Source organism: Micrasema longulum, unplaced genomic scaffold (genome assembly GCF_059751315.1).
Source record: "Micrasema longulum isolate JH-2025_06_02 unplaced genomic scaffold, ASM5975131v1 h1tg001351l, whole genome shotgun sequence".
Classification (NCBI taxonomy): Eukaryota; Metazoa; Arthropoda; class Insecta; order Trichoptera; family Brachycentridae; genus Micrasema; species Micrasema longulum.
In genome coordinates, this window is record NW_028278537.1 from 52,976 (window position 1) to 69,177 (window position 16,202).

The following is a 16,202-nucleotide window of genomic DNA, read 5'->3' on the forward strand; positions in this document are numbered from 1 at the left end:
TACGAACAAACCTCGTACTCTTGTATAGTTCGCCTTTAGCCGCAACCATTCGTTTTGGCAATAAGTGTGTATATCTAGCAATGGAAAACTTAATAATTTTATGGAAACTAAAAAAAAACGTACCCACGCTTATTCATTTTACTGTTTTTTTTTGTTTAGTAACGAGCTACAGATGATCAATATTGATTATTGAAGTTTAGCAGTATTGGAGTGTAAAATATATTGTAGCCTCACTGGAAATTTAGTACCGAAACCGCCACGGATACGGCAATAGATCTGTGAGGTATACGAAGAACATGTGATAAATGATTCAACGGTAAAGAGACGAATGAGATAGTTAAATGAAAGTCATGATAATGTGCGCGACGATGAACGAAGTGAGCGTACCCTTTTATGAAGAGGGAATACAAAAGCTTGTGCCACGCTATGACAAGTACCCACAAAATGGTAGGAGTTATGTGTAAACTAGTTTGAATTTTTTTTTTTTTTCACAACGACATTTTATTCTGCATATACGAAGTGTGTTCAAAAAGTATCCGACTTTTCTTCATAAAAACAACATTTATTGAGATACAATTAAATGATACAAAACCCCTTCAACGTAGCCCCTTGAGCTGCTACACACTTCTCCCAACGGTTCTGTCACTGCCGGAAGCAACGCTGGAAAGACTCTTGGTATGGCGCGCAGGTGGTCCGCCGCGAGTTCATGCTGTCTTCCCCGGTCTGAAATCTGGTCCCTTTCAAAGGCATTTTCAGCTGGGGAAAAAGCCAGAATTCACAGGGAGCGAGATCAGGAGAGTAAGGAAGTCGACGAACCACAGGTGTGTTATGTTCAGCATGACATGCTTCACTCTCCACTGATGAGCGGCCGTCTTTGAAGCGGTTATACCCACTCTTTTATCTGTGTGGTGCCCATTGGTTCGTCCCCAAACACTTTTCAAATTTTGCGGATAGTTTCCACTAGAGAATCTCCAATAAAACAAAATTTGATGCAACAACGTTGTACAACTTTTTTTGTAATTTTTTTAAAACTAAAATCCGACGACAATAGCGCACACGTGCTCACTCTTCAACGGCGTGGCAGCGACTAAGTGGCGCTGTGGTCGTGAAAAAAATTGAGCATGCGCAAAAAATTTACCTACAAACGGTCATCTAAGTTCCGCCCTCAAAGTGTTATTTGTTTTGCCAATATAAAATATGGTCGGATATTTTTTTTTCTCGTACGTACTTTTTTCTTTAATCTTTCAAACGGAACTTACTTTCTGGATATTCCTCATATAATTGAAATTCTATTTCACTAACCAATGTCGAAAAAATCCCAATGACAGAATATTATTTGATTTAGTTTATGGATAAGCCCGAGATGTCCGAAGTTGACACATCAAAGTAATAAGAGGGACGGAGAGTCTAAAACTGAGTTCAAGTCATCCCTAACAACTTATCTGAAGTCCTATGGAAAGCCTTGTGTATCCGCCTTCGTCACACACATCGAGCAAGCTGATTTATCCGCCATAAAGTAAGTACTAAATAATAAGAAGGATGGAGAGACTATACTAAAACTGAGTTCAAGTCATCCCAAGCAACTTATCCGAAGTCCTGTGGGAAGCCTCGTGTATATATCCGCCTTCGTCACACACATCGAGCAAGCTGATTTATCCGCCATAAAGTAAGTACTAAATAATAAGAAGGATGGAGAGACTATACTAAAACTGAGTTCAAGTCATCCCTAGCAACTTATCCGAAGTCCTGTGGGAAGCCTCGTGTATATATTCGCCTTCGTCACACACATCGAGCAAGCTGATTTATCCGCCATAAAGTAAGTACTAAATAATAAGAAGGATGGAGAGACTATACTAAAACTGAGTTCAAGTCATCCCAAGCAACTTATCCGAAGTCCTGTGGGAAGCCTCGTGTATATATCCGCCTTCGTCACACACATCGAGCAAGCTGATTTATCCGCCATAAAGTAAGTACTAAATAATAAGAAGGATGGAGAGACTATACTAAAACTGAGTTCAAGTCATCCCTAGCAACTTATCCGAAGTCCTGTGGGAAGCCTCGTGTATATATTCGCCTTCGTCACACACATCGAGCAAGCTGATTTATCCGCCATAAAGTAAGTACTAAATAATAAGAAGGATGGAGAGACTATACTAAAACTGAGTTCAAGTCATCCCTAGCAACTTATCCGAAGTCCTGTGGGAAGCCTCGTGTATATATCCGCCTTCGTCACACACATCCAGCAAGCTGATTTATCCGCCATATAGAAAGTACTCCGCCACGTTTTTTGTCCATTTTTGTTCTTTTAGTCTGGCAACATGTCCTGCCAATGACCTTAGCTTAGCCATTCTTTCAAAAACGTCAGTTACTTCCGGCCTTCTAAGTATCTTGGTGTTTTATGTGTAGCATTTTATTTATTTATTCACTCAAAATTTCACTCGTTTCAATATTAATGAACTTATTAAGGCTTTTTAGGCTGTGCCCGTGTCAAGCTAGTATTGCTCTTTCATGTTTTCTCTGTGCTACACGGAGCTTTTTCATTGGAACTATCGTAGTAAATGTGGCACTGCCAGGTTGGTTGGAAGTAATTTCTACATCACAATACATCCGCCATTTGAGGTATTTTAGATAAAATATAGGAGCACGGGAATGGCCATTAATACGATGATAATGTTCCACTATGATGATATGCTGTTTGATGGTGAAACTATTTTAAAATTGAAAACTCCAAAATTGATGTAGTTAAGTCCATCAGATTTGGGAGTTGTTTTGGACTATAAACTGACATACAACGGGCATTGGGCACAAATTACTTGGCTTCATTAACAGAATATCCTTTGATTTTACTAATGTCCGTACAATCAAAACTCTTTATTGGTCAACTGTTCGCCCTCTTCTAGAATATGTCTCCGTGGTCTGGTCTCCATTCTATGTCAATCGCATAAATCACATTGAATCAGTCCAACATCGGTTGTTTCGAAAAATAGCGTGGACGCTTGGACTAGAGAGAGGTAATTATTCTTATGCTGATATAGAGTCAATGTTAAATATTTCTAGTCTACAAAAACGTAGAACTAATACTGACTCCATATGTATGTTCGGCATACTAAATGGTATAATCGATGTTCCATCATTACTGGGACAAGTAAAATTCATTATTCCGACTCGTAGGTTGAGAAACAATGAACTTCTGTTCATCGATCAGCGCAGAACAAACCATGGCCTTAATTCTCCGATGACCCATCTTTGTCGTATTGTTAACTCAAGACAGGATCTGGACTTTTTTGGTTTAAGTTTACAACGATTTAAACGAGCACTAAATAAATAGTCCAGATCTTGTCTCGATGTCCCTTATGCTTGTCAATGCTTCTTTTCTTTTTTTGAATGTTTTAAACTATTCTTTTATTGTAATATTTAAACCCTATAAATTGTATACATGGACAATGTCCGTTAATAAATAAATAAATAAGATTATTCTTGCTTTCTAAATTTGATATTGTCTGTTTTCGGACTTTAATGTTTATTATAATACCACCTCAAATTCAAAAGATCCTTGCAGCCTTTTCTTTTCATTTTAGTGTACATCTGGTCACATCTATACCTGGAATAGACACCCGTGGCGATTTGGGCTTGGAACGAATGGCAAAGCTGCTGGGCACACATTCCTATGTCCCCAAAGAGGAACATGACAAGTGGAATATTGTTGTTCAAACATCTAGCTTGTCGAGTTATGGAGACGATCGAAAGGTATTTCAGATAATAATATATTATTTTTGGTTAGCTTAATGTGTTCGTACACAGGTAATCCGAAGTGGTTTCTTAAAAATAATTCTGAGATAAGGTATCGATCAAACCTCATGGTTTCGTTAAGGTTAATTAGTTAGGCGAAAGTGCGAAAAGCAATAGTTAAAAAATAAATAATTAGAACTCAATTATGTCTACACATAACATCGATATTACTCATTTATTATCTCAGCAGAGTCGAAGGAACTATCACACGCAAAGGGTGATATTGCTATATAAAAACTTCACCAAATAATCAATAGATGTCACCTATGAGAAATGTCGCGATAGTGTGAAATCCGCAACATCCGAAAATCCCCAACATTATGAAATGTTGGGGATTTTCGACTATGAAGTCTGATCACATAAACCAGACAGTGAGGGGTCACAATAAATACTGTAAATGCCCAGATTTCTACTACTGTAAATGCCAAAAAAATCTTGTTTCAATAGGTAATTGTCTCACACACATTTAATTTCACTGAATTACATTTCCGACTTATCCATAAAAAAATGTATTGTTAAAAAATTGATTTTTTTCCCATTAAGGAGACATACACCGTACACCATGCCAATAAGGTTCAAATAGGGTATTATCACTCTGGAGGAATATCGGATTTAACCTACTCTACAAATATATATTTTTTAAAGATTCTCCTAGTGTTTATATAAACCCTTATAATGAATTTATTCATTATTTTCGTTTCGAAAATAAGGTCTTTCGAAAACGATCGTTTCGTAAGTTGGTAATAAATTTTGTCACAGAAATTCAGGAGTAATACATTATTTTAATGTTGGTAATGCCACAGACCACAGATAGAAATATAAGGAGAGTCTATGCATATTATCTTAAGCCCCCCTCTCACCCACTCCACACTCCAGTTCCAGGCACTAACAGATGAAAGTGAAAACGGATTTTACATCTTACATCTCGAATTTCTTTTATTATTTTATGGTTTTCAACCTCTTCTAAATATTAATTTATTATGATTATGATAAATTGAATTATCAATTTATTATGAAAATTATAAATCATAACTCGTAGCGTTTGATAAGTGATAGGACGTCGTAAATATAAACAAACGACACATAGAAAAAGGAAGCTATCTACAATGCTCTATAAATTCCATAGACATTGATGAAAAAAAATCCGGTGACCTCACAAAACATCCGAAGACGTCATACTTGGTGACGTCACGAATTGTTTGTTTTTGGCACCATTCAAATTACTAGAATTTAACCCTTTATATCTCCCTTATTTCTTAACAGATTTTTATAAGAATAGTACCGATCGGCTTGTGATTTTTAAGATTAATTAATTAGCTAATAAAAATACCCATGATAACTGCCCATTGCTTTCTACACAGAGATGTATTGTATCAAACTAAATCAAAACACCATTCCTTTTAGCGTTGGCTGACAGCCGATTTTCCGGACAAGATGTGTCGGAGTTACTCTCTGCCTCTGCAACAGTCGTCTTCGGCCAATTTGGACATAATCTACCCCTCCTACAGCACCGTGAAAGGATCCCAGGATGGGCTCAAAGGAGGAGACTCTTTGGAATACTTCAATACGACGCACTTGCGGCAGCCGTGGATCAACCAGTACTTGCGGTGAGACCTTGTGAACAGCATCCGAAATAAATCGCATCCACTGTTTTGGCACATTGGCAGTATACCTGGATCATTTTGGTGACGTAGAAGGTGAGGTGATCAATCTAAAGCGTAAGGTTGATTGCCTTAAAATTATTAAAATTCAAATAACAGTCATGAAAAATTACGACACAAATATTTACTAAAAAATTAACGACTTAAATTATACAAAATAGCTGCTACGAATGAAAGAAAAAAGGAAATGACTTTTAATACAAAACTGTTATAAATTAATATAATAGCTTTAAAGGATTAAGAATAAATCAACTCTTTTCTTATCACTGTTTGTAGTTTGTTAGTTTGCACGAACGTACTCTTGCTGCTCTTTGAACCCGGGGTACTCATTACATGTACCTATTAAAAGCACTCTCCTTATAATCAGAATTGTATATAGAAGATCAGTTCACAGATGATAGAAATTTCTAGATAGTAATTTCTTGTTAGTTTGCACGAACGTACTCTTGCTGCTCTTTGAACCCGGGGTACTCATTACATGTATTAAAAGCACTCTCCTTATAATCAGAATTGTATATAGAAGATCAGTTCACAGATGATAGAAATTTCTAGGTGGTAATTTCTTGTTAGTTTGCACGAACGTACTCTTGCTGCTCTTTGAACCCGGAGTACTCATTACGTGTATTAAAAGCACTCTCCTTATAACCAGAATTGTATAAAGAAGATCAGTTCACAGATGATAGAGATTTCTAGATGGTAATTTCTTGTTAGTTTGCACGAACACACTCTTGCTGCTCTTTGAACCCGGGGTACTCATTACATGTATTAAAAGCACTCTCCTTATAATCAGAATTGTATATAGAAGATCAGTTCACAGATGATAGAGATTTCTAGATGGTAATTTCTTGTTAGTTTGCACGAACATACTCTTGCTGCTCTTTGAACCCGGGGTTCTCATTAGATGTATTAAAAGCACTCTCCTTATAACCAGAATTGTATATAGAAGATCAGTTCACAGATGATAGAGATTTCTAGATGGTAATTTCTTGTTAGTTTGCACGAACATACTCTTGCTGCTCTTTGAACCCGGGGTTCTCATTAGATGTATTAAAAGCACTCTCCTTATAATCAGAATTGTATATAGAAGATCAGTTCACAGATGATAGAGATTTCTAGATGGTAATTTCTTGTTAGTTTGCACGAACATACTCTTGCTGCTCTTTGAACCCGGGGTACTCATTACATGTATTAAAAGCACTCTCTTTATAATCAGAATTGTATATAGAAGATCAGTTCACAGATGATAGAAATTCCTAGGTGGTAATTTCTTGTTAGTTTGCACGAACGTACTTTTGCTGCTCTTTAAACCCGGGGTACTCATTACATGTATTAAAAGTACTCTTCTTATAATCAGAATTGTATATAGAAGATCAGTTTACCGATGATAGAAATTCCTAGACAGTAATTTCTTGTTAGTTTGCGCGAACGTACTCTTGCTGCTCTTTGAACCCGGGGTACTCATTACATGTATTAAAAGCACTCTCTTTATAATCAGAATTGTATATAGAAGATCAGTTCACAGATGATAGAAATTCCTAGGTGGTAATTTCTTGTTAGTTTGCACGAACGTACTCTTGCTGCTCTTTGAACCCGGGGTACTCATTTCATGTATTAAAAGCACTCTCCTTATAATCAGAATTGTATATAGAAGATCAGTTCACAGATGATAGAAATTTCTAGATAGAAGTTTCTAAAGCATTTTTAAAATTATAATTGACAATAATTGTCGGCCCCCTTCTTGAACGATGTATGTTTGTTTTCAGCAATACTTGATGGAATATAAATATTGGCTATGATAGGATCGTTTGGAAATTGATCGACTGATGGTCATTAGATCAAATATTGTATCATTAAAACGAACACTTTAGAGATCAGTTTTTATGATTTCCGGCCAGCCGTTAAATTACAGTATTGTTAAATTAGGTTCTCCATTTTGAGGTCCAGGTTGTTGAGATAATTTCTTTCGGCGAGTTTTTTATGTTCAGAGAGTTTATAACGACTGCTACTGTCTTTGCTTGATTGATTTTTTCCAGGAAATATTACCTCTAATGGTTGTTTATTTTCCACAAGTTTTTTTTTTCCAAGCTCAATTGTTTATAAATGTTTCACTCCCCAAAATATACTTTGATGATAATGTATTGAAAAAACAATAAATTTACAAACAAAAATTCATGAAACACTACATTTTTTGTACTTTGATGAGAATGTATTGAAAAAACAATAACTTTACAAACAAAAGTTCATGAAACACTACATTTGTTGTACTTTGATGATAATGTATTGAAAAAACAATAACTTTACAAACAAAAGTTCATGAAACACTACATTTGTTGTACTTTGATGATAATGTATTGAAAAAACAATAACTTTACAAACGAAAGTTCATGAAACACTACATGTGTTGTACTTTGATGATAATGTACTGAAAAAAAAACTTCCTTAGCATCAACCCTATGACTGCAAAAGCTCCTTATTGTTTTTTCAGTGACTGGAGCTGCATGCGCCCTTCGCGTCACAAAGCCATGCCTCACATGAACTCCTACTTGCGCCTGTCTCCGGACGCCAAGAAGGCGACGTTCTTCCTCCTTACTTCGGCACCGCTCTCCAAGTCTTCCTGGGGCATTCTGGAGAATGAAACTCTTCGTATGGACTCCTACGAAGCTGGAGTTTTGTTCCTGCCCAAGTTTATTGTAAGTATAGAACTAATCTCTATACGATGTGACTACCGAAAAGTGGATAGTAGTGGTCCAAACAAGATTTATTCAGCTAATATTTTTTTTTTGCAAAACAATCTTGAAATTAGTTTGAGACGATAATTAACCTTTTTTTATTTTAAATTTTAAACGCGTTGGCTCGATGTTTTTTGACTCGTCGAACGAGTTTTGAAAATTTTTCAATGTAAAACCAGTGTCAGGTGTTAATATTTGAATGATAATGATGATAAGCAATATCTTAATCTGTCTTCATTGGAGAGACGTAGAACTGAGATGGACCTTTTATGCATTTTCAAAATATAAGTGATGTCCCATCTCTGTTGCAATCAATTTATTTTCATGTTCCCAACCGTGTCACCAGAAGTCAAAATCTGCTATTTATAAAACCTTCTAAGAGCAACTTTGGTTTTTACGCCCCAATATCCAGAATGTGTAGATTAGTCAATTCATCACACGACTTGGAATTTTTTGGGATAGATCTTCCGGCTTTTCGTAGATCTCTTCGCGACTAAACAGTTTGGTATGAAGTTGGATTGGCATGGTTTAGCTAAAAGTTTTAGGTCTTTCGTATTTTTGAATATATTGTATACAATTATTGTTTTGCCCTTGTTTGTCTTTGCTAGATAGTTTCATGTTCTTTTTGTTCAGTTTCTTGCATTTATGTTTCTTTATGTAACTGTTGTAATTGTCTTAGGCCGTATATATATAATAAATAAATAAATAAATAATGTATGGGAAAAAATGAGACCTGAACATTTCAAAGTAAAAAGCGGGGAAACGTAAACTTGAGGAACGTTAAAACGAGGTTTTACTGTATTATGATGCATTAGCCAGAAATATTGCGACTATCATCTCTTTATACATAGGAAAGGAACATACGTGTATTACAGATATCAATATGGTCTGCAAATTCATTGCCGAGGTTTGCATTTGATGTATTGAATCCAAACACTGCCTGTCCGGCTGTTATTACAATCAAATCTACGGTTTCTCATGTAGAAACTAGAAAGTTGAAGCATAAGCGTATTTATTTGATATGTAACATATATTTTCTTTACTAACTTTGTATACTATGTGGAAATCTGTTATTAGTTCTGAGCTTATACACTATATCTGTTTGTTTACTAAAAAAATATGTATGTAGAACTGTTGATTTCCCTAATAAAATAAAAATAAATAAATAAATAAATAAAGATTTATCTTTTGCACAGGGGTCAGTCTAAAATATTATTTACAATTTTGTATAGATTGATTAGATCAAACAGATCTCTTCTATCCCTGCTGCCCAAGCTGAGGAGCTTTAGTAAATTTAGCGGTGAATTTATTTTGTTTAGTTGGTGAATTTATTTAATTTAGTTGGTGAATTTATTTTGAATTTGACATCCTTCAATATTTGATTTGGTACCCTTTCTATTGATTATTATTTTTTATTTTTATTTATAAATCATACAGCATAAAGTATTTTACAAGTATAATACGTTGAATTACATTTCCAGGAGTTACAACAACTCAATTCGGGACATAAAGAATATTAACATTTAGAAAATAACACATATTGAGAACAACAAAGAAACAAAGCAAGTTTAGCACCTTTATAACTAAATATAGCACAACAATATATACGCCAAAAATCTTTTCTTATACAAGCAGAATAAACACATATAAAAACGCTTTTAAGAATAAAAAAAAGTACTGAATCTACTAAGAGAGGTAACGTCATTAACATCACGTGCCATGCAGATGATGCTGCCATAGTGATGATGAAAACATATCCATCTCAGTTAGTAAACATCTGGGTGCCTAAGAAATGTCGTATAGCACAATGAACACATGATTATTGGAAACATAATTCGGATATACAAAACGTGTGTCAGACCAAATCATGTGTATACATACAACGGAGGCGAGGATAGATAGAGAGAAAATTAAAAATATGAAAAACCAAGTAGAAAAACTAATTCATACCATTATGAATGGATCGAGTAGTTTGGTGCCTGAACCGACAAATCGTATTCCAATAGACTCCTTACTTACGCAGTATACAAGAGTTTAAGTGTGCTTTCTTCCTTTTTTTTTTCTTTTTTTTTTCTTTTTTTTTTGCACCACAACAGGCCAGGAGGCCCAATTACAGTGGTGAATTACATTACAGAACAACCAGGCTGAGAAAAATCACATTTTAATTTTTGTGTTCTCACCGGGAATCAAACCCGTAACCTTCCGTGCGTGAGTCAACCGTATTGACCACTACACCACGGAGGCCGCCGTGCTTATACTATCCGTTTTGTTGGTTATTTGGTTTATGCGGGATAGAAAACTGAGTTTGGTGTCGAAGATTATACCTAGAGCTTCTATTTATCATACTGATTCTATGTATACTTTGCTGATCGAGTAATTAAGAAATAATGCTCAGCTGTATCTCTATACCTACCTTTATCATATATGCTAATCCATAAAGGTTTTTACTTGTTTATTGTTAAGCTGTCTGGGAATGGTCAGCCCCGAGTTGTTGAATTATATCTGTTTTTATTTCAATTTACAGACGAAACAAAAGTCGTTCTCGGTTAAGGTAGATGATAGCAATAGATTGCCGATACCCTACGACCTGACCTTTTGCCCCTACAGCAAAGAGAAGACTCCGTGGGTTTGGGAATTTTCACATTAGCAAGGAATTCACCGCTTCAAGGGAGAAACGATCGTCCACCGTCAACTAGTGCAATAGTCTCTCGCCGACCTGCCGCCCCAGAAGCTGGCAGATTATTGTATAAATGGACATACAAATACTTGAAATTACAACACGTTTTAACTTTTACTTGGAGTAAAACTATGTTTACTAACTGTTAATCACGTTACTTGAGTGAATTTGCCATACTTGCCTAGAATTGCCAACCATCATACCAACATTTACAAGTGCAAAAAAGAGCTTGATTTACCCCATAATGTCTCAGTGACTTCAGCCAGTTGGGTTAGTAAGTTAGTAAGGTTTTCGTTTACATTTCAATGCTACTTTTTTAAGTATTCAATTTGCACGAAAATTGACAATTAATTACCCCAAATTTTGTGAATACTAATTGCGTGTTTAATACGACAATATGCTAATGTTGACATTTCTTGGTGGAACTGCATTTTAATAATAATAATAAGAATACATATATAGTTTTATTCCACTTTTATGACCGGGTTTCGTCGTGACCGACATCGTCAACAGATTGTGCTTTCGGATGTGACGGGGTTTAAAGAACACCCTGTATACATTCTAACAAAACTCATATTCATAAAATTGTATATTCGTTTTGTTATTATTCATTTAACCTTATACTTAAATGATTTTAATTTAAATTATTTTATTTCCGTAATTATATAAAATCATAATTTACAACTCCTGCTTGCACTTGTATACAACTGACGATATCGGTCACGACGAAACCCGGTCACTGGTAAAAATTTATAAATAAAAGTGGAATAAAAATATATACGTATTTTTATTATTATAATTTAGTATGTCATGATGTTGCTCGTATTTAGTATGTCATGATGTAGCTCGTATTTAGTATGTCATGATATTGCTCTTATTTAGTATGTCATGATATTGCTCTTATGTCATGATGTTGCTAGTATTTAGTATGTCATGATATTGCTCTTATTTAGTATGTCATGATATTGCTCTTATTTAGTATGTCATGATGTTGCTCGTATTCAGTATGTCATGATATTGCTCTTATTTAGTATGTCATGATGTTGCTCGTATTCAGTATGTCATGATATTGCTCTTATTTAGTATGTCATGATGTTGCTCGTATTTAGTATGTCATGATATTGCTCTTATTTAGTATGTCATGATGTAGCTATTATTTAGTATGTCATGATATTGCTTTTATTTAATATGTCATGATATTGCTTTTATTAAGTATGTCGTGATATTGCTCTTATTTAGTATGTCATGATGTTGCTCGCATTTAATATCAAAATAGTTTTATATATCACTTGACGTTTTTGCCTCTCAAATGGAGCGACATGCTCGTGTGGAGTTCATTTTATCATTTTGTTACAGTATTTTTTAGCAACTTAGGAGATGGAGTGGGTTTTTAAATTTTATTTTAAATCTTGAAATAGGGCATACATAAATATGATTTATTTTATAAGATATTATTTTTCTTCATAAATATTTTTTTCCATTTCATAATATTTTTATAGCCTTATGTAAAATGGAATTTTGTGATTTGGCCTTTCTTCTAAATGGGATAAAATTTCTTATATCCATTTTTTTTCTTTCTTTTTTACTATGTAAAGTTTCACTTTTTATTTTGCATGGCAGTATGCTTCTTATTGTTTCTTATTGTATACAAAAAGCGTTTTTTATCTTTTAAATTTTTACGCACTATGTTTGTACTTACATGTATATTTTTTGTAAATGCCCCTTGGGCGTATTGTAAAATTAAATAAATAAATATTTCCATTTTTTTTTGTATTTTCATTCTCCTCGAATACAACCCTGGTAGATCGATGAATAAAACATATATGCTCCTTAATTCTTTTTTTTACATATTCTAATATTCAATATATTAGAGATTTTCATTTTTTTTTTAAAAATGATTATGTTTAAAAAAAAATCTAACGATCAAAAAACCCGGGCTTTGAGAATGTGGATTGGCGTGTTTATATAATAACACGTTATTGGCAGACATGTGTCTGTACGCAAAAGGTCCATTTTCGTTTGAACTATTTGAGTATTCTTCCAACGTTAGTTCATGTCTATTCTTTCCCAGTAAGCTAAGTCCAGATGGGCAATGTTTTGAAAGTACGTAATAATAATTTTAAATTCCCAGTGTTCCGGGAATGTTCCCCAGTCTAGTAGGAATGTTTCCAGATTATTCCCGCTCCGGGAAGTTACACTTTTGGGAATTTTCACGAGGCACATCATTATCAGCACACCAATTAAACCAACATGCAAAACCCACTATGCACCTTCAACATAACTATGTTGTACGCAACTGCGCAAAACTATAAAACCAACATGGCATGCATTTAGCAAGCAACCCTTACATGCACTGGCTAAGTTATGACAAAGTTTTATGTTTTGGGAGAAATAGTTGCAAAATGAGGGAAGGGATGAAGGGAGGGATGTGAGTTTAATTGGTATTAGGTGTAAAAATGTAAAAAAAAAAAAATACATTTATTTATTCTGTTTATTTGCCCATTGGTGGCATTTTCACATTAGGTGAATATGGTTAGTATATAATGAAAAGTAATAGTTTTTTTTTTTAAGCCAATCAACAGGCTTATTGTAAGGCCCTAATAAATTGGCATTGATGAGTAATACTTAATTTAAACATTCTTAAAATCTACTTAAATTAACAAAGTATTTAATTAACAGAAGGTATGTATATAGCATAATCTAGGCGGAAATGGCAAGTGTGACATCGCGAGTCAGGAGAGACAACACCGCTTGCTTCTTAAATGCCTGCCCTTGCTGTAGGAACACATCGACATTAGCGTTTAGTGAAATTTCGTTCACTGTTCTGAGGATCCTCGGCAGAGGGGAAAATAATCCGATGTTAGTTTTATAATTCCCACAGCAAAGACAGGATTGGTACGCAAGTTACGGCGAGGTACATTAAGGTTTATCTGAGCAAGGCTATCATGGGCATCTATACAGTTAGATATCAATTTGTGCAAGAATATCAAACCAGCCGAAATTCTTCTGAATTCCAAATTAAAGATATGAAAGTATGCCAGACGATCATAATAGTTGATTATGAAAGTATTAGATCCGATCATAACAGTTGATTATGAAAGTATTAGATCAGATCATAAATAGTTGATTATGAAAGTATAAGATTCGATCATAATAGTTGATTATGAAAGTATTAGATCCGATCACAAATAGTTGATTATGAAAGTTTAAGATTCGATCATAATAGTTGATTATGAAAGTATTAGATCCGATCATAATAGTTGATTATGAAAGTATTAGATCTGATCATAAATAGTTGATTATGAAAGTATTAGATCCGATCATAACAGTTGATTATGAAAGTATTAGATCTGATCATAAATAGTTGATTATGAAAGTATTAGATCCGATCATAACAGTTGATTATGAAAGTATTAGATCTGATCATAAATAGTTGATTATGAAAGTATAAGATTCGATCATAATAGTTGATTATGAAAGTATTAGATCCGATCATAATGGTTGAATTCCAAAAAAAATATGAAAGTATTAGATCTGATCATAAATAGTTGATTATGAAAGTATTAGATCCGATCATAACAGTTGATTATGAAAGTATTAGATCTGATCATAAATAGTTGATTATGAAAGTATAAGATTCGATCATAATAGTTGATTATGAAAGTATTAAATCCGATCATAAAAGTTGATTATGAATCCGATTCTAAATATTAACGATTTTAAAAATTTACATTGCACCGAGTCAATCCGCGTTATATGCATATTATAATTAGAAGACCATGTTATAGAATTGAATTCAAGCAAACTACGAACAAATGATTTATACACTGAATTGCAATTTTCGGGTAAAAACCCTGAATTGCAATGGCTTAGATATTCGCAAAATAAATCCACAGATTTTGGACGCTTTCTTTAAAATGTGGTCAAGTATTATTATAAAGATTGTATATAGATGAAATTAAAATTAGATTTCAACTCAAAATACATATTTAAACACAAGTTGATTGGATTCCATTGGTATTGTTATATTTGGTCGTGAAACTATCTTGCGGAGTACCGGGAGTGGCCGGAAGGTCATATGGAACAGGCAGCCTATGTTCGTCTCCCTTCTGCAGAGAAAAGAATGGCCTCTTAACCTGAAAACCAGACAATATTATTAGTTCATATAAATGTATCCATAGGCGGGCCGCAGCGGCTAATGGTACAGTGGCTGCCCATACTACTCGTTTAAGATATTTATTTATTAACGCCTACAGGGCTTTACGTATACAAAGGAAACCCTTTAGAAATATAAAAATACATACATAAAAAACAAACAAAAATAATAGAAATTAAAATATGACTATTCAATTATTTTTTTAAAATAATTGGCTCTTGAATTTTTTTAAAGTTTTAGTCATCGGTGTATTTGTTCCCGAGAGAGAGATTTCTCGGGGACCGAGAATTAATGTGCGAATTCGACTTAGATATATTAATATATCTAAAGTAAATATGATGCCTATTGGGCACATTGAAATAGATGCATTGGGATGCACAAATCGGGAACATCAAAAAGATTAAATAGGTGCGAAGGTTTTCGCAGTCACTGTTATCAATGTTTCTTTTTTGTATGATACCGTGTGTGTTGGATTTGTTCCGACGTTTCGGCTACCATTGCAGGAGCCATTTTCAGGGTAAGATGAATGAGTAAGCTCAGCAGATCAAAAAGATTATTGACAATTTTTTACAAAAAAACCAGATCAGATACTATTCTTCCATCACTATTTTTTAGTAAATTTAATGTATATAAGAGAAGATTATAGTTTATAGTTTCTCGCGGTAAATGCAATTTCAAATTTATGAACCTGAGAAATTTTTGCTGGATTTTTTCAATTTTATGACATCGGGTAGCATAGACAGGTGACCAAATCGAAGAGTTGTATTCTTACTGACTCCTAACCAATGAACAATATTTATTTTATTGATAATATGGATTTAGAATCTTTTGCTGACCTCAATACAAATCCAAGCACGTGCATACCCTTCTTTGATATTTGACACAGGCCAACAGACATTTTGGTGCCCGTGATTTTTTAACTGTTACGGGTTAATTTTTGGGTGCAGAATCCAAAATAGCACTCGAATTCTGTCTGTCAGGTCTATTTTTTGAGATATGCTACATTTAATTATTTTTATTTCCAACTTGTGTATATTAAAACGTTACAACTATTACTTATTCAGAAACAGAAACTAATTTGTTGTTTCCAATCGAATAATCAAATATGATAGGATTATTTATTCTGAAAAATCGCATGAACTGACATTTTTTAATGTTTAGTTGCAGCTTATTAGTCGAACACCAAATAA

At 34.0% G+C, this 16,202-nt stretch overlaps 2 protein-coding genes across 7 annotated transcripts in view; one reads left to right on the top strand and one right to left on the bottom strand.

The window, feature by feature from the left end:
• LOC148275743 (tyrosyl-DNA phosphodiesterase 1-like) overlaps window positions 1-12,621 on the top strand; it is a 62,774-nt gene extending 50,153 nt beyond the window's left edge. For both annotated transcript variants that reach the window (XM_088235263.1, XM_088235264.1), the window contains 5 exons: window positions 1,346-1,516; window positions 3,579-3,747; window positions 5,194-5,396; window positions 7,936-8,140; window positions 10,704-12,621. In XM_088235263.1, coding sequence (XP_088091389.1) covers window positions 1,346-1,516; window positions 3,579-3,747; window positions 5,194-5,396; window positions 7,936-8,140; window positions 10,704-10,826 — 871 coding nt within the window. In that variant the 3' untranslated portion in view covers window positions 10,827-12,621. The remainder of the gene's footprint in view (window positions 1-1,345; window positions 1,517-3,578; window positions 3,748-5,193; window positions 5,397-7,935; window positions 8,141-10,703) is intronic.
• Window positions 12,622-13,333: 712 nt separating this feature from the next.
• LOC148275744 (uncharacterized) overlaps window positions 13,334-16,202 on the bottom strand; it is a 154,129-nt gene continuing 151,260 nt past the window's right edge. For all 5 annotated transcript variants that reach the window (XM_088235261.1, XM_088235259.1, XM_088235260.1 and 2 more), the window contains one exon: window positions 13,334-14,992. In XM_088235261.1, coding sequence (XP_088091387.1) covers window positions 14,846-14,992 — 147 coding nt within the window. In that variant the 3' untranslated portion in view covers window positions 13,334-14,845. The remainder of the gene's footprint in view (window positions 14,993-16,202) is intronic.